At 40.8% G+C, this 21,618-nt stretch overlaps 2 protein-coding genes across 21 annotated transcripts in view; one reads left to right on the top strand and one right to left on the bottom strand.

Moving 5' to 3' along the window:
• The window catches only part of Dlg1 (MAGUK family member discs large 1), a 797,939-nt gene that overhangs the window by 538,209 nt on the left and 238,112 nt on the right, over positions 1-21,618 (bottom strand). The gene's annotated exons all lie outside the window — the stretch shown is intronic.
• On the top strand, positions 1,766-15,178 carry LOC143353799 (very long chain fatty acid elongase 1). 3 transcript variants are annotated; one of them, XM_076787399.1, is made up of 4 exons: positions 1,766-1,926; positions 3,002-3,273; positions 4,155-4,457; positions 14,885-15,178. In XM_076787399.1, the coding sequence occupies exons 1-4, from the start codon at positions 1,881-1,883 to the stop codon at positions 15,050-15,052; spliced, it is 789 nt and encodes a 262-aa protein (XP_076643514.1). In that variant the 5' UTR covers positions 1,766-1,880; the 3' UTR covers positions 15,053-15,178. The 3 variants fall into 3 exon arrangements, with proteins under 3 accessions (XP_076643514.1, XP_076643516.1, XP_076643515.1); XM_076787401.1 differs by lacking the exon at positions 14,885-15,178 and adding an exon at positions 4,780-5,974; XM_076787400.1 differs by lacking the exons at positions 1,766-1,926; positions 3,002-3,273; positions 4,155-4,457 and adding exons at positions 9,473-9,602; positions 9,928-10,199; positions 11,214-11,516.

Genomic DNA, 21,618 nt, shown 5'->3' with positions numbered 1-21,618 from the left:
CGAGATATCGCAAAAAATATGGTTTTGACCCCCAACTTTTAGTTCATTGTTTTGATTACTTTTCAAGGTCTACCGGATATAAAAACCAGCCTTCCTCTGCCAACGTTGCAAAATAAAAAGTTTGAAAATTTTCTACGCATTTACGTTCTCATTCCTTTCATTTCAATTCCGAAAAGGGAACTTCTAGTTTATTATATTACCACACTACCTATGTATGAGGATTTATTTTCTGACCTTGCCAAACATTCCTGTTTTCCATTCTTTCTTCAGTTTACTTTGGAAATGCAAAGACCGCGAGAATGCGACATGATGGTCCATAATTATGTCATAGACATATCACAGGAAAAGCATATGAAAAGAGGTATAAAACCAAATTCGCGTTGGTGCGCCGAATCTCGAGGGTTGTTTTCACCCTCCGAAAGTGAACAATGACCAATAAAGCAAAATACACATATTAAAGATAAGATATTACACATACTGTCCTAGTCCTATGGGGCGTGTAGGTGTGATTGAACGATTCAGATCCCTTGCCCTCAGCCCTCGATCGGGGAGTAGTCGGAAAATTTTGGGGATCAAAAGATCAGCCCTGGCTTCTTCGTGTCTAAGATCGCGGTTCAATATTGGTGTTCGGTTCTTGAATATTTAACGCGATCAGGGGACGGAGATGTTGCTAGCGCGTTTGATTAATCTTGTACGGTTACAAGACCCAAACAAGATCAACGGTCTTGGGCGTTCTTCGGGATTCCCGATGGATGCTGAGACTGTTGCACGCTCTGGGCCCAGTGGAAGTGGATCTCCAGGAATTATCAAATGTTCCCTCTCTTCTGGCCGCCGAATGAAAAGCGGACCGGCCCCGTGAGCGAGGGGTGGACAAAGAATGCAACTTTGTTAAAGAAACCACTCTGCTGAATTTCATTAATTTGTCAGACACAGCGTTTCTTTTAACGGAGAGGAATGTTTTGTAAAACGGTCTTGTTTCTCATGAAAGTGTGCCTTCAGTAATCGATAAACTGTGGATCTTTGTGCATTTGTGGCGTGTACGTAATTCGGAAATATTAGGCTGTGCCCAAAAATTGCGAGAATCAAGCGTTGTTGTGAGCCTGGGTAGCCCGCGTGGATCCTATAGAGGAATATGGTTTTTAATTGCTAGTGAGGTGCGCGGGCGAACTCTATGCGAAATCGGGAAGCTGCGGTCGAAAAAAACTAAATAAATTATCTTGTCGTGTGAAGCAAACGAGGCCGTTTTTTTCTTGTTGAAACTGCAAATACTTTGAATTTCTGATCAGAAAGTCGTTACGTATGGAAATGTATGGTATAATAAGTACGGGTAAAACCTCCAAACACACGTAATGATATTTGAATATTTTTCTAGAATTTACTAATGTATAAACTGTGAATGTATAACAACAAAATGAATATTCTATCACATGAATTGATTCACCTGCGTACTTTGTTGCACTATTTGCGTCATTGATAATATCGACAATGAAATAATATTAACGCAAGTGCAAAAAGTAAGAAAGAAAGTAACTAAGACGAACATCGAATTAATCAGTGAACTATTCCACATGGAAATCAAATTCTATTTCGAACAATAGGCATGGGATCTTCAGCAACGTCATAAAGACCTTCAATTAATATGCACATACATCGAGAGGTTGATATTATGACACGAGCATGTAACGTGCATGCCGTGATCGCTATTATAAAAAATACGTCATTAACCTCGGCCGGTACGTTACGCTTTTATATATGCGCGTAGAAGACAGAAAGTAGTGTTGTTTGAGTCGTGAGAGCGTAACAACGATACCACCGGTCACGTTAAACTAAGTTTGTTACGTTTGTGAACTTGCCAAGGGTGCAGAAAGAAAGTGTTCAAAATGGGATTCGTGGAGTTTTACGATTATTATTGGAACCAAATGGCCGGTAACTAATTCTAATAAGTGTTTTACTACAATAAATAAATATTGGATCGTCACGTCAGCACCACGAACTTCGTTTCATATTTTTATAAAGCGAAACACAAAGAACCGATCGCAAATATTCGCCTTCTGTATACAGGGTGTCCCAGGTTTTAATGGTCAAACTTAGTATGCCTATATTACTTCTATTTCGTATTTTTGTTACAACGTTTTAATAAAGCTCTATGTGACCTATGTTTACATAACATGTTTTTCTTAATTAGTGCCATAGACTATACTGACAAAGTTTGAATATTAAAACCTGGGACACCCTGTATAATTCTGTGGATTGTATTAAACGAGGAAAAATAAGCAAATACTAGTTTAATAGCATTTTCTCTTAAAAAAATATGAAGAAAGTCGCATTATTTATGGGATTACTTCATAAAACCAGTTTTCCACACCTTTACCTTCTCCATTTTTTTTTTAAATTTCAATCTAAGAAATGGAAATTCCAGTTTATTATACTACCGCATTACCTATTTATCAATCTACGATACATACCTATGAATCTATTTTGTAAACTTTTCGAAACCGATAACAATTTCCATCGTTGCTAAGTAGAACATTGCTAAGTAGAACTCCTCACATTCCTTCATTTTACTTAAGAAAAGTGAAATTCTTGTTTAAACATTGACACATTACCTACTTATTTGCAATTCACAGTTAAAGATCTATTTTTATAAACTGTTCGATGTTGGAAAATAGACACACTGACCATTTTCTACACCGTTATGTTCTCCATTCTGACTCACTTTACTTCGGAAAAGTGAAATTCTCGCTTAGCTATTAACAGATTACCTTATTCATTGAATCGAAAATGTTTGAAGCTTCTTTTTGATGTAGCACAGCGCTCCAGAAGTCTATTAATGGATTTCCGGTAACTGAAATGTTAACTTTGGAACAATGCCCTAACGAAACCGAATATTGACAGGAAAAGTTTGCGGCGCGGCGAACAAAGACCATTTGTCTTCTGTTCCATAGTTCTACACGGCATTATTTGATCGGTACCGAGTTACTTCAATCATTTGTAATTTCAGATCCGAGGACCAACGATTTGCCGTTCGTGGGATCGCCGGTTATGATCCCGATTATCCTGTTCTCGTATCTATACTTCGTCCTGAAATGTGGGCCGCAGTACATGAAGGACAGGAAACCGTACGACCTGAAAACTTTCGTGAAATTTTACAACATCTTCCAAGTTGTCAGCAATGCCTATATGGTGTACAAACTTCTTTCGCTGGGTTTAGTCACAAAAATATCGGTGGTCTGCAGCCCATTTGATTACTCAAATAACCCCATTCCACTAGAGGTACGCGGATATTAATGTCTTAAATTGTACAGTTTGTTTTTTAAAATTATTCGACTTAGATACTGTGAAAGATACTCTAAGATTAGGTGAATCACACAATGTAAAGTGGATAATCAAATTATTAAAGTCGCAGTACGAAAAATACATACATTCATTCCAAATGATGGATAATATTGTCTACAGTATTGCTGAATTTGTTTTTTGCAAACTTTAATCAGGAATAAACTTCATTGTTAAATTTAAATTATTAGAGCCACGGTACGGAAACCGTATTTATTGACCATGCATCGAATAATGTTGCTTATAGCATTGTTGAAAATACTTCATAAAAGTGATAAGAATTCCGTGTAGCTAGATGTTTATTTAAAAATTGATTGTTTCACGTAAACTCGTCAATTTGTGGCTCTAAATAATAGTGAACTGAAATAATCCGAAACGGTTTACGATATACAGGGTGTTCACGCTATTACTAGCCAAGGTTTCTCTTACAACTGATAAATATTAAACAACAATTAAATAGGAAAAAGTAATACCCTTTTTTGACGATTTATGTAACGACTTAGAGAGTGAATTTTTTCTTCACTTTTTAAATAGAATGCTGTATATTGTATTTTTATATCGTATGAAAGCGTGTGTCAAGACAAATTCATTTGTACACGACACAGTGACCTCCAAGGTCATACAAGGTCAGAAATGGAAGGTCAGTAATCGACAGAAAAATAGTTCAATGTAATACAGTCTTATCGGGGACTAAAAAAAATGAATACTAAAACTATTGCATACACCGAATAGTTTTTATGAAGAGCTGTTCTATTTTATACTAGGATAATATCAATGATTATGTACAGTAGATTTGTACAGTATTCTATCCTCTGTTACAGATATCCTTCGTATTCTGGCTAACTATGCTGCTAAAGCTCATCGACTTGATTGAAACAGCAATATTCGTGCTGAGGAAGAAGGACAGACAGATTTCCTTCTTACACCTGTACCACCACGTATCAACGGTGCTTCTTGCATGGTTGATAACGAAATATGTTGCCGTAGCGATGGCATCATTCACAATACTGGTGAACAGCTTCGTACACGTGATTATGTATACTTACTACTACTTCAGCACGATGGGAGACAAAGCGCCAAAAATGCTGAAGACGATAAAACCTCATATAACAAAAATACAAATGGTAAATAGAATTTTTCTAGTATGTCTCCGCTGATTTTACTGCCATACTCATGATCAGACTGCGAACAAGTAGTTTTCAGTTCTTTTACCACGTTATCAGACACGGACAATAGCTAAGCCAGACCTAACACAGACCTTTGTCGTATTATTTGTTAGCGATCATAGCATATTAATAAGGGGAATATTATTTCTATATAGATGCACTATTTTATTATACCAACATGCATTCCAAAGCATATTCAAACTGTACAGACTTAGATTCTTCGGGTTCCTTCAAATCAGACATTAATTTCACTAACACGTTTCTACTTCGGTTCCAACAGGTGCAGTTCGTGATCATACTACTACAAAACGGTGTGTCACTGCTGCCATTCTGCCCAATAAACAAAATTCCGCCCAGCCTTTCGATGATCAATATTGTCATCAACTTCATGCTCTTCTACAACTTCTACAGGAAGAACTATACGCAAGCGCAAAAAAATAGGTAGAATGCATCGCAGACATCTGTAACCGAGATTAATAATAAATTAACTATTTGTTTTTAAAACCGAATTAGTCATTATTGGTTATTCATTTTGTATTAGATGATGGTTACATTTTAAAATAGAGTACGTCACGATGCTTTTTCCCATTAGAAATTTTCCTATTAATTAGGTACTACTTGTTATTGGTGTTATTTCCTTGTACATAGCAATCCATTCATTGAACATTGTTTGTCGCATTCCACAGAGTTGTAAATCTTGCTGCTTTGCATATCGGAGCGTTAGCCTTGCGAAATTAATAATAAATCCCAGCTGACACTTATGGCTCCATAAGTAAATGTGTGTAATGTGGAACGTAACAAATTTAATATAGAAAAGATTTATGTAGTCGAATGATCTTTCTTATTTTGTGTTTACTATGTTGCGTAGTTGTGAAACTATTTGACCGGCAGAATAGGTCGATCATCAACAATTATTATTGTAATCGAAGTTGTCAACAAGCTGGAAATTATGTGTATCAGAGTAATGAGCACATGCGACGACACAAATCGTGCTGCGATCAACAATTCTATATGACACCGCAATTAGCGTGTTACTCGCAAATGTATTTTAGAGTGACTATCTAATTCGTTTCCCAGCTGTCCATTTGGTTGATCCTAGAAGCTATTTTAAGACTACCATCAATTTAAGTTTTTAATTATTTTAGTCATCCAATTAATTCAATCTATGTTTTCAATTATTTTCCATCATACACAACGGGTGCTCACAAATTTTTGTAGTAGAGATCGCATTGTTGGAAAGCTCAGCAATCAGTTGTCATCGCGAAATGGCTGTGGAAACTATAGTTTAATGTACCCGTCCGATTTCCGACAAGATAACTATGTTCGAATCGACTGAACCAGAAGAGACAAAATGTCCGAAAGTCTGAATTCGTGTAAAAAATAGTTATCACGGTTAAAAGAAAATGTATACACTAAGAAAGATTATATTTACTGAATGTACCCACCGATCTAATCAAAACATTACCAAAATTGCATACACCTTTTCTGGCTCCTTTACATCAACAGACTTATTCTCTAACCATTTTGAAAAATACTCGTTTAAACATTTACCGATTGGCAAAGGGTTTTCCATCGACTGTCTCCGAGCGTTTGTCAAATATATTCGACATTACATGAACGCATTTTTTGGAGGCCAATAGTTTACGGTAAATTTGAATTTTTGTTTACGACAAAAATTGTATATATACACTATACACAATATACAGTGATCGGATTGCTTAAAAAAGAATTGAGTATTGACACAAATCTAAATAAATGTTTTATGAAAAATTCTTTTGTTACGAGCCAGGGCTGCGAGCAACGCGAGAGGCCGGCGAGGGGGTTATTACCCCTGGAATATGGTTTCAATTTGTTTTCAATTTTGAAATCTTTGTTGATTTGAATTTAAGATTAGTAAGCCTCGTAACTCATATATAATTTAATTGATACAATCCGAGCGGTAAGATTGTATCGTGTGGGAACGTTCAATTATTAGATTAGGACATTAGGCAATAATTAAGGGTTGTAGATTACGCGAGTTAACAAACAAGACAAATATATTCTGAATTAAGATAATTAAAAATGTAGTTGTTTGTGTCGCGAATGAATGTAGTAAGTGTACAATTGGAGAAATTGTTACCTATGATGCACGGTGTTGGCGCACTGGCAATGCGGGCACGGAGAGCGATTGTTGAATGCCAAATAGAATATACACCGAACTAACAAAATCTATAAGGTTACGTTTTGATTCGAAAGGGACTTCAACCCGATCTCACTAGAATTGACTCTGATGCGTGTAACGCGACGTGACTGCACGATTACTATACTGCTACCGAACCACTTCTGAATCTCTACTAAACCAAAGATGACGAAAATGGATGGATTTATATACCTTGAAAATGAAAGGGATACTCTGTTTAAAATTTAATCTCACGTAGGGTCACAATCACATTTTTGTCACTTCTAATGAAAAGCAGGCCTCAGTTAGATTTTCGTTAAAAGGGGGTTAATGAAGGTTATCCGGGCTATTTCCTATCAGAATATTAATCAACGGATGCCAGAAGGGAGTGTCTAAAGATTTTGATATAAAGAAGGCATACAGTTTCATTAATAAAAGGGGCCTGTTGGGACGCTTTTCGTTCTCAGAAAAGAGATTAGAACTTCTAATCGAAATGAACGCGGAGAAAACGTCTGCATATGTAACACTTTTATAAAACTGTTGCGTGGTTAAATTTGGAGACTTGTGTATCGGTGTCGAATATATTCGACATTGACCAACAAGCCAGGTGGGGCATCTCAGACAAAAAATATTACTTTTCCCGGCTTGAGCACTATCATATTAGCTCGACCTAAAATATTTTTGTTTCCGGAGAAGGTTAAGAGATGACATTTTAAACTTCCCGCCATTTTTTTCCTGTGAGTGGTAGAACTGTTATTGTTTGAGCAACTTCAAGTAAAAACTTTACGGTTACGGAGTAAATTTAAAGGATGGTTCTCCAAGACAATATAAGACGAAAATGAAGGATAAAAATTGCGATTTCGGCTTCATTTTGTAGTTATTATCAATTAAAGATGCGCCTAGAATGGCGGCAACCCGACCACAAGAGGTGTATGTTGCGCACGTCATAGAGGCGCACGACAGTCACTTTTTTTCATGTGACAGATACCCCGTGCGCCTCGCAAGAAGTCACCTGGCAGGAATTCGGCTGGAATTCGGCTGGAATGCGGATATAAACTGTCCGATTGGGTCATTCTACACGAGTTTTCGGTTTTAGCCGAATTGTTGGCTATAGTGTGTGACGTCAAAGCCTAACCATTGGAAGCGAGCGGGGGCCCCTTTTGATAGATGACTGTCGTGCGCCTTTACGACGTAAGCAACGCGTACACCTCTGTTTGTCGGATTGCAGCATTCTAGGCGGATTTTTAATCGACAGTAACTAATAAATCAAGCCAAAGTTGCAATTTTTTCATTCCTCATTTCCGTTTTATATTGCCTTGAAGAACCACCCCTTAAATTTTCTCCCACCTGTAGTCGAACATCCCGTATATCTCAAGAAACGGTATAATTTTTTATATCTTTTGCTGTCTACGACTTGTAAGCACGCATATAGAAAGCGCAGTTCGGATAAAAGAGTTGTTATCTCCCTCAAAGTGAAAAATGATCACGAACGAATTACAGCTATAAGAATATAAAAACTTATTTATTATTTCGAATGCCACAGAATTCATGAACATACGCATAAAAAGGATATCAAAAAAGAAAGCTGGAACTATTATTTTCATGATTTGAGGAAAGAAGAATTGTGTTGGACTCGTCGTGAAATGGGCAAAAAAATGGGACTGGTTTTCGAACATAGTGCGACTTTTTTATTTGTTCGAAGCAAGCAACATTGAAGCAAAAATGGTCATTTCTTGTGTAAAAAAAGCAACACAAAGAGCATTTCTTTCTCTTGAAGGCACTTCTTTTATTTGTTCACTTTAATTAACATTTCGATGTAGCAGGTCTATCTGAAAGTATGCTTAAAATTTGCAAAATTTTCATTTTTCATTCAACTCGCTATATCTCGGCGAGAAATGATCGCAATATCCACATCTTCAGGTCACATCGAAGCTGAGATTCTGCCGATTCGATGATGAAATCGCTGCGAAAATTTTTACCCATGGTAAATGTGTTTAAGGGTCCGGGATGGTCACGTAATTTTTTAATTAATAATTTCCATTCACAGCGTTCAGACACACACTTAAGATCCGTCTTGGTCTTGATCCGACGGGTCTTAAGCCTGTGACTAAACTTGTCACATTTTTTGCTCTGTATTATCGCTATTATGAATTCTGACGCCAAAAACGTGATTGAAGCTTTTCGCTTTATTTCTCAGAGAATCAAGACAAAATCTAGCTCAATGTGTAGCTGGAGATATTTTCTAGCGCGCGCTGCTCTCGATTTCATTCAGAAAACTCATCCAATCGCATAAAAATGCTTCGTTTCCACAGCACGCACATCGTCAATTTTTGGCCTACTTCTAACGTTTATATCACCAAATATCTGCATAATCTCGACAGCTAATGACCAGCGCGCACTAGATTGAACCTTCCTCTTTCGAATGAGCCCTTTACCAGCGACAAAATATTCTTATATATGGACGAAAACTTGAGGCACGTGAAATCCTTTTTTGACGGTAATGTAGTCACTTTACCTTATCGCGAATCTACGAAGACCGGGCCCTTAAAGGTACCGGATCGCGTAACATGAGGCTAGTTCGTCACGTTGGCGTTCGGCTCGAGCGTGCACTATACGAACCGAAGTACGCAACCAGCACACAATACTTCCATCATTTCCTTATTCAATATTAGGGAAGTAGGTCATTTCTGTATCGCTTATATTACATCGGGGACTTCACGTGGCATATAGATTTGTAGAATCCATTAATTAAAATGCAAATGTGGTCTAGATTCGAATCTAATAAAATGACGAACATTTATCATGCAGGTCTCAGTTCTCCGTAATCCGGGATAGCGGTTGTAGAAGTTACACTGTAGTTTGATCAAAGTATTCAGTGCGAAGAAACGAACGGGACAAAATGGGGATTATAGAACTGTACAATCGAAATTGGAACGAAGGATTTGGTATGTAATTGCTAATCTCGATTTCCTTTCGATGCAAAAGCAAGGAAATGCATTAATTCAAGAGAATTGTCGAGAAAAAATGAAATTGATGATTAGCAGTTTCAGTAGAAATGGCTGTTAAACGCCAGCTTATAACGCGATAATACTCAACGAGAAAGCTAATTTACAGTTCGAATGTTAGTCTGAAAAGGAAACAGTGTCCTAAGAAACGCAATAACGATGAGGAAAGTTCGCGCGAATACGGCGCGCAAAGATCGTTTATCTTCTGTTTCGTAGTTCTGCGATCGTATTTGATTGACGTAAACGTAATCGCTCGTTGTTCCAGACCAGAGGACGAAGGACCTGCCGTTCGTAACGTCGAACTATATCTTTCCGTCAATCCTAATCGTGTATCTATACATTGTTCTGAAATGGTTACCGGATTTCATGAAGAACAAACAACCGTACAACTTGAAATCTTTCATCAGATGCTATAATATCTTCCAAATTGTCCTAAACACATACATAATCGTACGGTTTGTTTCATTGGGGGCGTTGAACAATCCAACACGATTATGCATTCCCCCAGATTATTCGTTCCACCCGGTCGCAGTGCAGGTATGTGAAAACCATTACGGTAATGTTTCGATAATTATTGTGAAAGAGGCGCGTGCAATATTTGTGAAATTCTTTTGTTTTTAACTATTATATGTTCTTACGGAATTCATACGAACATGTTTGTGATGTTTTCCTGATTAGAAGCAGACCAAACACGACGTCATTCTTGTCTATAATTCATATAATATGAATTGTCTATGCTTCATATAATACGAATTGTCTGTGCTTCATATAATTATATTAATTAATCAAGATTCAATCTAAAATATAGCTAGGCAACTGTTCTGTATCAGGATTCAATCTAACATTATCGCTAGGCAACTGTTCATACAATAGAACTTTCCGAAACGCGGATTATCCGAATTTCGATTTATGTCACAAACAAATTCTGACGGTAAAAGTTTCCGGGAAAACTAGTTAAACAGAGAAAAGTTTTGTCAACCGATTAGAATTATAGTCTTTTAATAGTGACTGTACATAATATAAGTGACATTTCTGGCCCAAGTACATGTTCGCATATACCGATACGTTACTGCACTCTGAATCGCATAACTTACATTCGCTAAACGTTATTCGACTTTACGCTAACCTGCTACATAAACTATTCAAATGTGACTAAGCTTTGACTGGGATTTAAGAAATGTCAAGCTAGGGGTAAACAGTTATGGCATTAGCATTATTATTCCTGTGAATTTTGCACCTTCGATAATTGAGAATCATCGAATTGATTTAGACATTATTTTGCATAATGCAATTATAATGGCAACTTTCTATGATTTTAATGTTAGATATATAAACTTGTGATAATTCTAATATTTGTCAAACATTCACTTTTCTATTATGGATATCTTAATCGACGGAATATCTATCTGATTATAATAATAACCAGGGAAATTACTGCAAAACTTGCAAACGAAATAATTCTTCCTGACGACATATAATCGTTGAAAGACTAACATACTACGGAGTATTAGATATCCGTAGAAATATAAGAAATTTCATTCGTTCTCACAGATAGCGCACACAGTCTGGTTTTCATGGATGTCAAGCGTAATCGACCTGATTGAGACAGTAGTATTTTTGCTCAGGAAAAAGAATGAACAGGTCTCCTTCTTGCATCTGTACCATCATGTAACAGTACTGTTGTTGGGATGGTATACAGTAAGATTCTATGCAGTCGAGATGGCAGCGCGTCCAATTATGCTGAACTGTTTCATTCATGTCGTCATGTATAGTTACTACTACTTCAGTAGTTACGGCAGCGAAACGCCGAAAATAATACGGAGGATGAAGCCACACCTCACAAGAATGCAAATGGTAAGTGAAAGTTGACGTCAACTATTTAGTTAGTGTATATAGATTGTTTGAATTCATTTCGATTTAAAGAAACTAGATGAAACTAATATTGTGACTGATACTATGACATATATTATTACCAATATTGTTAATATTATGACTAATACATGATGGATATTACGAATATTGAGAGTAATATATGATTAATATTGTGACTAATGTTGCTAATATGACTAATACTTGATTGGAAGTACAACGACTAATATTAGTCATGCGCTCATGTTCGCGACGTACTTTCGCGTTTGTTGCCCGCCAACTTAATCTTGGGCAACTATTTCAACGGATACGGAAGACTGGATTGGAACAGGAAAGGAATCGCGTTTCGTCCCGAACCTGTCGGAGGACTCGTCAGTAAGGCTATTCCGACAGGTCCTGCCTTAGACGCGCGCGGATCCGAGTGATCCGTATTGTATTCGCCTTGCCGTGTGCAAGGCGATTTGACTCTCGGTATAATTGACTGTAAGTGTCACGGGTTCAAGATCTTGTATGGACTTTTTGTAAGCTAGACTTCCAGACTCAACGCGAAGTTGTAAGGTTCGGATGAGACCTGTGGTGTTGCTCGTCCGAAGATCGTATATGAACTGTATTTGTCCCCATGGCTGAGAGGTTGGCCTTAGGTGGTTATAGGCTCCTCGTGGCTGAGAGGTTGGCCTTAGGTGTAGGAGAGGTATGTGTCCGACTAGAGAGGACGGCAGCCGCATTGGCGCGGCTGCTGCCGAATGTCGGGGGGGCCGGATTTGAAAGTACGCCGCCTCTATACGGAGGTGGTGCGGTCTATAGCCCTGTATGGGGCCCCCGTGTGGCACCGCTCGCTCGAGGCCAGCACGCCCAGCCGCAAACTCTTAGAGAGAGTGCGGCGGCGGCTGGCCTTGCGGGTCATACGGGGGTACCGCACCATCTCCACCGAGGCGGCGGGACTCCTCGCCGTGATTCCACCCTTCACTGTGGTGGCGGCGGAGCGGGCGAAGTTGTACCAGATCGCCCGCTCCTTCCGCCGCCCGCCGGGGGTTGAACTCGCGCGCGAGGAGGAGTTGGAGCTCGAGGGCCAGAAAAGCCAGGCCCGGACGGAAAGCTTTTCGGAGTGGAGGGCGCTGTTAACGCCCTCCACACGTCCGATTGTCCGGGCCCTCCTGCTCATATTTTGATGTATGGTGCAGGAGGCGGGGAAGGTTGACCTTCCGCCTCACGCAGGTGCTCTCCGGCCATGGCTGTTTTGGAGAGTACCTGCACAGAATGGGGCGGGAGCCGACGGCGCAGTGCCACCACTGCGGCGAAGATGTAGACACGGCGCGGCATACCCTGGAGGAATGCCCGGTTTGGGCCGGGCCGCGCCGTGCCCTGAGAGCCGCAGTGGGCGGGTGGGACCTCGCGCTGTCGACCGTGGTCGACCACATGGTCGGCAGCGTGGGGTCGTGGGAGGCGGTGGCCTCCTTCTGCGAGGAAGTGATGAAGCAGAAGGAGGCCGCCGAGCGGGCCCGGGAACGGGACCCGGGCTCCGCGAGGAGGGTGTGGGCGCGGGGACGACCCCCGCGCCGACGTGTGCCCCCCAGGAGGGGGGCGGAGAGGGGTGGGAGGGCGCGGGGTTCTCCCCCGCGCCAACGTGTGCCCCCGGTGGTGGGGGGTGGAGGGGGTCTGGCGCGGGGAGTCTCCCCGCGCCCTGTTATGCCCCCACAACTGGGGGCGGATAACTCGGGGGCCCGGGGTGTGAGCTGACCCGGGCCCCCGGGGGGGAGCATAGCTCCCCCCGTGATAGGCCGACACCCCCCGGGTTAGTTTCCCGGTGTAGGGGGGTGTCGGTCCGTCCCTCCCCGATTGGGGAGGGGGATCCGTGGGGGGTATTGGGTGAGGAAGGGTCGGGGCGTGCCGGATCACGCCTCCGACGGCCCTTCCTTCCGGTGGCGGCGTCTTCCTGCCTCGGCCGGGGCTGGTTCCTTCGGGATACCGGCCCCGAGCGGGGCATGAAGACTCCGGGAGCTGTGGGTGGACCGAGCTGGGGCTCGGGAAGCTCAATCCGAAGGCTCCAGGGATGGGGACACCGGGCGGGTCCCTCCGCCCGGGGTCTTATAGCGTAGGCAGTGGGGGAGGTTAACCCCTCCCCCGGGGTATGATGATAGCTGGGGGGTGTCCTGTTGAGTACTCGCGTGATCCAGGCACCTCCCCTGTAGCTTAGGTGGGCGTGAGGTTTTAGTGGGTAGTCTCCGGGGGCTCGCCCCCCGGGGAGAATCCCACATAACCCCGGCTTCCCCCAGGGAGTCGGGGTATGTATAAAACATTTCCTCACGATAATAAAAAAAAAAAAAAAAAAAAAGGAGAGGTATGTGTCGCTCGTTGCGACGAGAAAGGAAGCTCTCCGGATTGGTTAGGGAAAACTTGCATTTTCCAATCAGCATGCCCTTAATTGTTCAAACTCCCTTCCACAGGCTCAGGCTAAGAGCCTGGTTGGAAGGAAGAGTGGGGCGATGCATAACTTGGGAAAAACCGAGTGTTTTGGTAATTCGACGCTGTCGAAAGGTCGATTGTCATAGACCCTTGAACCGTGTCATGAATTTATGGCCTGACCGTACTTAGTGGCCGCGAGCGAAGGATATACATCCTTGGGCCGTATCTAAAGAACGCGAAGGTTTTGCAGACCCATCTTGTGTATACAAACATCGTTCGGTCGGTCCGATTGTAAACAGCTTCGAGATGATGAGGGCCAAAGTTGCTATTTGGTTACGTCTCTAAATCACGAATGTTTTGAAATAAAAGGAGATACGAACAAAGACCCTCTGTAAGACCCTTTCGTTTATCGATAGCATGAAGAAACTATTCATGCTTAAGATGACAGTTCTGTTGCGACGGAACAGCTCATGTATATATTGTAGGAATCTTGGGAAATGGGGAGATTAATCTCTTCGAAACACTTTACTGAATATTAATATATTTAGAAGAAATAACGATATATAACGCTGACGCGATTAACACTCTTTCTCGCAAGGCAGTCGCAACTCTACTCTCTCTGCTCTTCCCGAACATCCACGCTTTATACTCTCTCACCCCCTTGCATTCATCTCGCTTGCACTCTGTTTCTTGCATCCGTCGCTTTCATTCTTACAAATACACAAACTCTCCTATCACTTAGACCTAAACCCTTTTCATTCACGCGTCCTCAGTCACTCGAGTTTTCCAAACATACCGGCGCCGGACCGTCGCAACATGATCCGGTCGCCCGCACGCACGCACGCACAATGAACCATTCATCCCACAATATATATATATATATATATATATATATATATATATATATATATATATATATATATAATATATTTTTATCTCTTTCACAATAGGTGCAATTTGTTCTATTGGGGTTATACGGTAGTCTGGTGTTCCTCCCGTCGTGTCCTTTACCAAAGTCTCCAATGATTCTAAACGGTTTGAATGTGGCAGTATTTTTCTTACTTTTCCATAACTTCTACCGGAAGAGCTACAAGACGCAGGAGAAGCAAAAAAACTGAAATGTTACGAATAGGTTTCGAAATTACCACATGTCAGTTAATCTTAGGTGTCATAGCAGGCACTGTAATCCAGCGAAAATAGTGTAAAATTTCGATTGATATATTAAAAAAGTTGAGGACAGAAAATGGTGATACGCATTTATTTTGTTTACGCGTTGTGTATGTTTATTTTATTTTCTTAACAATAATCACTATAGTTTGTGGTAACTTTTGTACTTATCAGTTCCTATTATCTATCTGCGATTGTGTAATATCGTGAAGTTAAAAATCATTGTCGCTTGCACATCAGGGAATGAATATTCGAGAATATCCGTCGAAACAATACAGATTTCCATATTCAAGACTATAGGTGACGTCAACGTAGTATGTACTTCGTCAACAATCGCGTTTACAATAATCGACAGCAATTATATAAGCATCAATGACTGTCGTACAGCGCTCTGAAACGTATTTCTAACGCGAAACAGAAATCCTTAGAGTGCCTACTTGAAACCATACCGTCAATTAAACCATTAAATACAGTTCAAATTGTATCGTGTTTAGTGTCACTTTAATCCGAAGGATGCCACAAATAAGTTGGCGAAAGTCTCGTAAAAAAATAATGAAAAACAAAGAAGTTTTGTAATTGGATTAATAGTGATTTCACCGATCGGTATCGGAGGGGATAGGCGAACTAACAAAGATCGCGTAGGTCCGTTCGGCTTAGATCAAGACATTACTGTAATCACTTTCTCGCGTTAGAGGCATAATTCAGACCGCTGTGCCTCTTTTCGAGTACCTTATTAAAAGTTCCTACTTACATCCAACGTGACACATGATTTTCGCGAATAGCAAGCAGGCTGTCGATAAGTTACTCACCTGAAACAGAAAAACATTCATCGATATAATCGGTGCAAGTAAATCGTCACTGGCAAGGTTCAAGGAAGATGGTCTCGAGCAGTGGACTTTTAGAACTCTGATTATGTCTTCCGACGGAGAATAGAATTATTTTTTCAGAAGCTGATCGTTTCCCCGGTCCCGTTGGCGGTTCTTGAAATTGCTTAGAGCGTAACGAGAGCTGATCCCGACGAGCATAGCAGTCAGCAGCGAATTAATTGCACTCGTATATACCTTCCAAATTAGCCAACAAAAGGTTCCTAACGATGGGTGTTCCCATGGTTACAGTCGAACAAAATTTCTGAAGGTTCGTTCGGTTAATTAACAATGAGGCAATGGAAACATTCGTCCATTCGTCATCGTTCATTTAATAACTGAGTGCTCAACTTTTAATGAATTTCCCCTATAGTTCGTGTTCATTATATGTGGTGAGCGCATCGTATGGTGAGTCACAGTCGAAATTAGTAAATTAATATAAAATGTATGTGAAATAAAAATGATATAATAAATGAAAACGTACTAGTAGAGGTACAATTGACTGCAGATTTTGTGCATTTATGAGAAAAACATTACATGAATGCATTTAAATGTGACAACTGTCCCTTTATTAAAACGGGGGTAAAGTGCTTGTTGTCGTAAGCTGTCCATTCGAAGTGCGCGTGAAGTTACCGTGAAAAGGTGGTTACGTGTTAATTAATACGGTATCTAATTATCGTTCGACGTCAGTAGACACGATACCTACAAGTTTTTAAAGAAGATTCGAACTCATGCATTTGGAAATCTCGCTTCATTTTTCTTTGAATCCGTCCGAAACTTTCGCACTCAATTAATATTACCTTTGCAAGATGAAAAAGCGTTTAACAATTGGTTCTCGCAGTCAAATTTGTCAGAGGCAATTGCATCAGGAAACGTTTGGAGGTAATGATAAACCGAAGGGGGAGAGGAACGAAAGAAAATAGTGGAATTAACGAGCACGCGAATTGTTACGACGTGTATTTCCAGGTTTTTAATTAATGCCAGGATTTAAAGCGCGAATAACTGAACCATAGCCGGATGATCCCGGCGGAATTGAATCTCCGATGCGTGGCAACATCAAATGGATGACACAGTCTTTGCCGGAACCGTTCAATTCATCATCTTTCTATTTCTACCGAGAGATTAATTATGGCCGCCGAGGCGCGATCGGGTTTCAGTGTGTAGCCTTAAAAGATTAGGTTTCAGTAGGTGTATACTCAAAAGATTGAGTTTCAAAGTGCAACTACGACAGATAAAGTTCCGATGTATATTGAATCCGAGGCTCTCCGTCGCTCGAACGATGACAAAATCGGTTTACCAGCTGGAAATGTGCGAAAATTCGGCCAACGCCTCATTACTTGCGTCAAACAAACTATTCTGTTTTGAAAGCTGTCCGCGCGCCTCCCGCGAAATAAGATATTTTAATGGTCGCACAGTAAAATCCTTTCAACTCAGGATCCTTTTCATCGGAGGTTCCTTTGATCGCGCAGGTTTATGGAAATTAATCTCGATTTACGCTCGTCGCCGGCCAAAGGATAAAAATATTAAATTTCGTCGATAAAACGTTACCGATCCTGATAGCTCCGAGCGCTTCCTTTGGAAGCCATCTAAATTCTATTATAGATAATTTGCTGCGCCCCTAAACGAAATTCGCGACACCTTCTTTCTATGCGCAAAAGTCTGCTATCCGCCATTTCTATCTAAAAGCCCGATGCAAACCAAGCAAAACAGTTTGTTGACTTTGTTATCGTGTTTGGTTTTGCGGTATACAAATTTCTCGAGTATAATATTAGGTTTACAAATTGTCGTTACTACATCTTTCATTTTAAACATATTCAAGTCGTGAAAATAATCCCCATCATTTTCTATACATTCCCACAGTCTTAAAATTCATTTGTGCACCTAATACCTTGTTTCAACCCTCATTCAATAAACAAACACTCTATGCTAATTACGACCTCATTTTCGAAAGACGTTTGAAAACAGGTATCCTTTTAAAGAACGAGCTTTCCAAAGTATGATTTGTAACATTTCATACCTAAAGTTTTATAATAGCTATAATTATAATTATTTGAAACTTAAAGAGCGCACAGCGTGAAAACATTTTTCATAATTATGCGAATCCGTTTGCCGCTGTTTCTAATTAAAGAATTCCACATCGGAAAAATGTTCTCGCCATGTAAAGTGCAAAAGAAAAAGTTCAAAGTTGTAGTATTTTTGGCCTATATCGTGCAGTATAAAACAACAGAAAATTATGGATGGTGGAGGTGAATAACGAAACAAAAATTTCTTTCGGTTTCTCACGGTCCTAATTTTGGGAGGTCGTTTTCGCTCCGTCAGACTCGTTTTTCGTCAGCAAAAAGACTGCGAAACTTTTCGCTTGAGAATTGAAAATCTGCATAAAATAGTGCAGAGAATTCAGAGACAAAAGGTGCACCGATCCCCTGAAGTTTTCCAAACAAATCGGCCCCTCACGCTTTTTCGCCGAGCGTATTGAAGCGTTCACATTAGGACGGACGTCCAGAATTTTCCAAGTGTGCCACTGACAAGCTTCTGCCCGGGAACGAATCATCAGCATTAGTCAATCGATAATTACCAGGGAAGAAAACGTAGCCGGCGTCCGCGCCATTTCGCTTTACGTGCCATTAGACCCCCGAGGATCCTTATTCGGTTGCCTTACAGAAACGCGACCGGTTAGTACGCGCGCCCGATCAGCCAGAATGATAAAAGTAAAGTCGAACGAACCGATTCCCACGGTCCCATCCATGCAGCATTGGATCCCGTGGACCACCACAGCCACCGGAAACTCGAAATCGACGGCCGACCCGGACCTCGCCGCTGGTCTAGATCCTCGACACCGTCCTAACAATGGAAATATCTTCGCTTACAGCGCAGTTCTTTCTTGAAATTATTTTCAATGATCCCCGGCGAACGGCGAGCGTTTCATCAACCGGCTCTCCAGCGCGAAAGTTGACCGGCACACGAATATCCCCGAACTTCGATTAAACGAACGAATTTTTTCCGAGTCGACTTCATTTAGCGGAATTGAAAAATCTTCTGACTAATTTGCTGCTTATAATTGACCTGATCACCCCTTCTTGCGTCACCCATGGATCGTACCACAGCCTTCTAGATCGAGGAATTTACACGTTGACTGCCATGTCACCAGTATGTGGGTGACGAAATTATTTATACAGGTTTTAGAATGAATTTTTACGTCAATATCATACATTTAATTTTTGTCAATTTTTACTTCATTAAATAACTTAGTTTGATTTTATGGAGTTTTTGAGGATTCTAGTGCGGCAGTCAAAGTGTTAAATAAGTTCAGGGGTAAAATAAATAATGAAACACTGAAAAATATTTTTGAACGTCCTCGATGTACGAACAGGTGTGTTGTCACGCAGAAATATGAAGCTTTCTGTTCTGTCGTTTTGCCGGCACGGTTCAGACTTTGTTTACCAACGGCTTTTGTCAAATAGTTGAAACTCGAGGCGGGGAAACCGACTGCGGTCGAAACGACAAATTCGAACGGTTTTTCGAAAGATCGTCATCGAAACTTTTGCCGCGCTTTCACCCGAACGATGGCAATTCGAGATCGTTCGAGTCGCGCAATTATCGCGGCGCGGCGCGGCGGCGGCGGGGCAATTAACGTAGAACTGAAGAAAACAATCGGCATTCATCGGCGGGGAATAATCGCGCGATAATTCGGCGCGCGAGAAGCACGTGGCAGAAAAGCCTTTTACAGGCACACTAACGAACGCGTCTCCCGTATTTTCGGTTTCGTGCGGGCTTTAAAAGTCCATTATATAACAGTGTTCGTTTCGCGGTCGTCGGTCCAGCCACTCGGATTGCCGACAATTCGCAGTGGCGAGAAAAAAGGACAAAAAGGGAAACAAAATTTTGCTGGACATCCAGCGACGATGGAAACTCATATTTTTTGCCAAATTGCGGCCAGTAACTATTCGGGGCGAGCCTCCGACGGAGAAAAAAAAAATATATAACGAGTAAACTTTTCGTTGGCTTTTCCCCGCAAGCGTTTCCCAGCTGTTTTCCCGCGTTCGGGAAATTCCTAATAACCGCTCCGGCAAAATCTATTAGAGAACGAAACAACATGGTCCCCGAATGGACCATTCCGGCCGGCGTGCTTCCACAATTTTTCCCTTCTTTTTCAAAGAAACGAGCCGATTTTTTTACCGATTTTTATGTTCGCGGACGCGTGAATGTATACGAGAACGATTTTGGAGAATTTGCGTTCCGTTTCTCAAGATCTCGTTGTGTTAAGTGTGGCAGGTAATGTATATTCCAAAGAAATGTACAAATGATTAACTGTTACAGCCACAAATTAATTTGTACACCTAATAATTGGACACAGAAAGAATTTCAAAGAAAACACTGAATCCTGATTATGGAAATTCTAGAAACCCATAGATGTATCAATAGATCGCTAAATGTTGTAGAGCGCGAATTGTGAGAGTTTTAGAACTTAGAAGTGTCGAACAAAAGGCAACTGTTCGTTTCGATCTCTGGATTAAATAGTTTGCACGAAGGCAGGAATTTCGAGGAAAATAAGAAATATCGATGTTGCAGAGGAATTACGCGACGGAACGTTCATAAACAGAGTGGAGCAGCCATTACCATCGAGAGATCGACATAAGCGTTTTAAACAAGTATACCTGCGCTGCTTTTGTTCCCCGTGAGCTGTTATATCGTCACTTTACACTGCGCCTGCCGCGACTATTGTTCTTCCTATGAAACACCGGTTGACATACTTGGCTATGTCGACGGTTCTCTCCTGAACAATGCAAAATAGCAAACTAATATCTATCTACTCCCGTCATTAAAGGAAACAACCTCCTCTGTTATTCAATTCGTTTTCGCGAATCTGGGAAAACTGCCAAATCGAAATACTGTTTTCAGGCCACCGGTATCGATTAATAAATCCGCATAGTCTTTCACTATGCAACGCCATTATAAATAATGTCAACGTGCTTGTATAATTTCTTGATTCTTCCACATAATATCTAAATTATTTCCAATCTCTCACAGAAGCGAATTAATCCACTATTTCTATGTCTTCTTCTGTGCTCTCCAAAATAAATTAAAGAAATCAGGCTGGACCCATGCAGGTTTTATTTTGAAAAATGAATTGAGTTTTTCAAACTAATGCTTTATTATGTAACAATTGTAAAAACTGAGCACTAAATTTCCGATTTTCGAAAATACTCGATGCTCAAATTGATATAATCCCCTTCCCCTCTTCTAAAGCTTGGTGCACAATATTTTCTTATCGTTTTATTAAGCTTTGAATAGCTTTGATAGTACCGCCCCAAAAATGCGATTCAATTAATTAACACATTACGTGCCAAATATCAGCTCCACAAAAATTCCCATAAAATGAAAATAATTTAACAAATAAGATCGAGGAACCACTATAAAAATGAATCTCTACATCCGATGAAAGATTGCTGTCGCCTATGCGTGTGCGACGCGGCAATTAACGGTTCAAAATCTCGCATGGGGTTTCAAAGGTTTGTTTTCGCGAGACCAAACAGAAAATTTGTTGCGGAAACGTAAAAGGTTAAACATCGGATGAAATTATGTTTGGAGGGCGACACGGTGGACCCAGGACATTTGTAGCAGGACACTGGCAAACAACGAGGTCGCTCAAGAAA

Source organism: Halictus rubicundus, chromosome 4, assembly GCF_050948215.1.
Source record: "Halictus rubicundus isolate RS-2024b chromosome 4, iyHalRubi1_principal, whole genome shotgun sequence".
In the NCBI taxonomy this organism is placed as follows: Eukaryota; Metazoa; Arthropoda; class Insecta; order Hymenoptera; family Halictidae; genus Halictus; species Halictus rubicundus.
Note: the sequence above shows the minus strand (reverse complement) of the source record. Positions and strands in the feature narration are given on the sequence as shown.

Bases quoted from the DNA above. Each gene is read 5' to 3' on its own strand.
- LOC143353799 (XM_076787399.1), top strand. From the start codon at position 1,881: ATGGGATTCGTGGAGTTTTACGATTATTATTGGAACCAAATGGCCG. The intron at 3,274-4,154 runs GTACGCGGATAT...CCTCTGTTACAG, and splicing joins ATAACCCCATTCCACTAGAG to ATATCCTTCGTATTCTGGCT. The intron at 4,458-14,884 runs GTAAATAGAATT...CTTTCACAATAG, and splicing joins ATATAACAAAAATACAAATG to GTGCAATTTGTTCTATTGGG.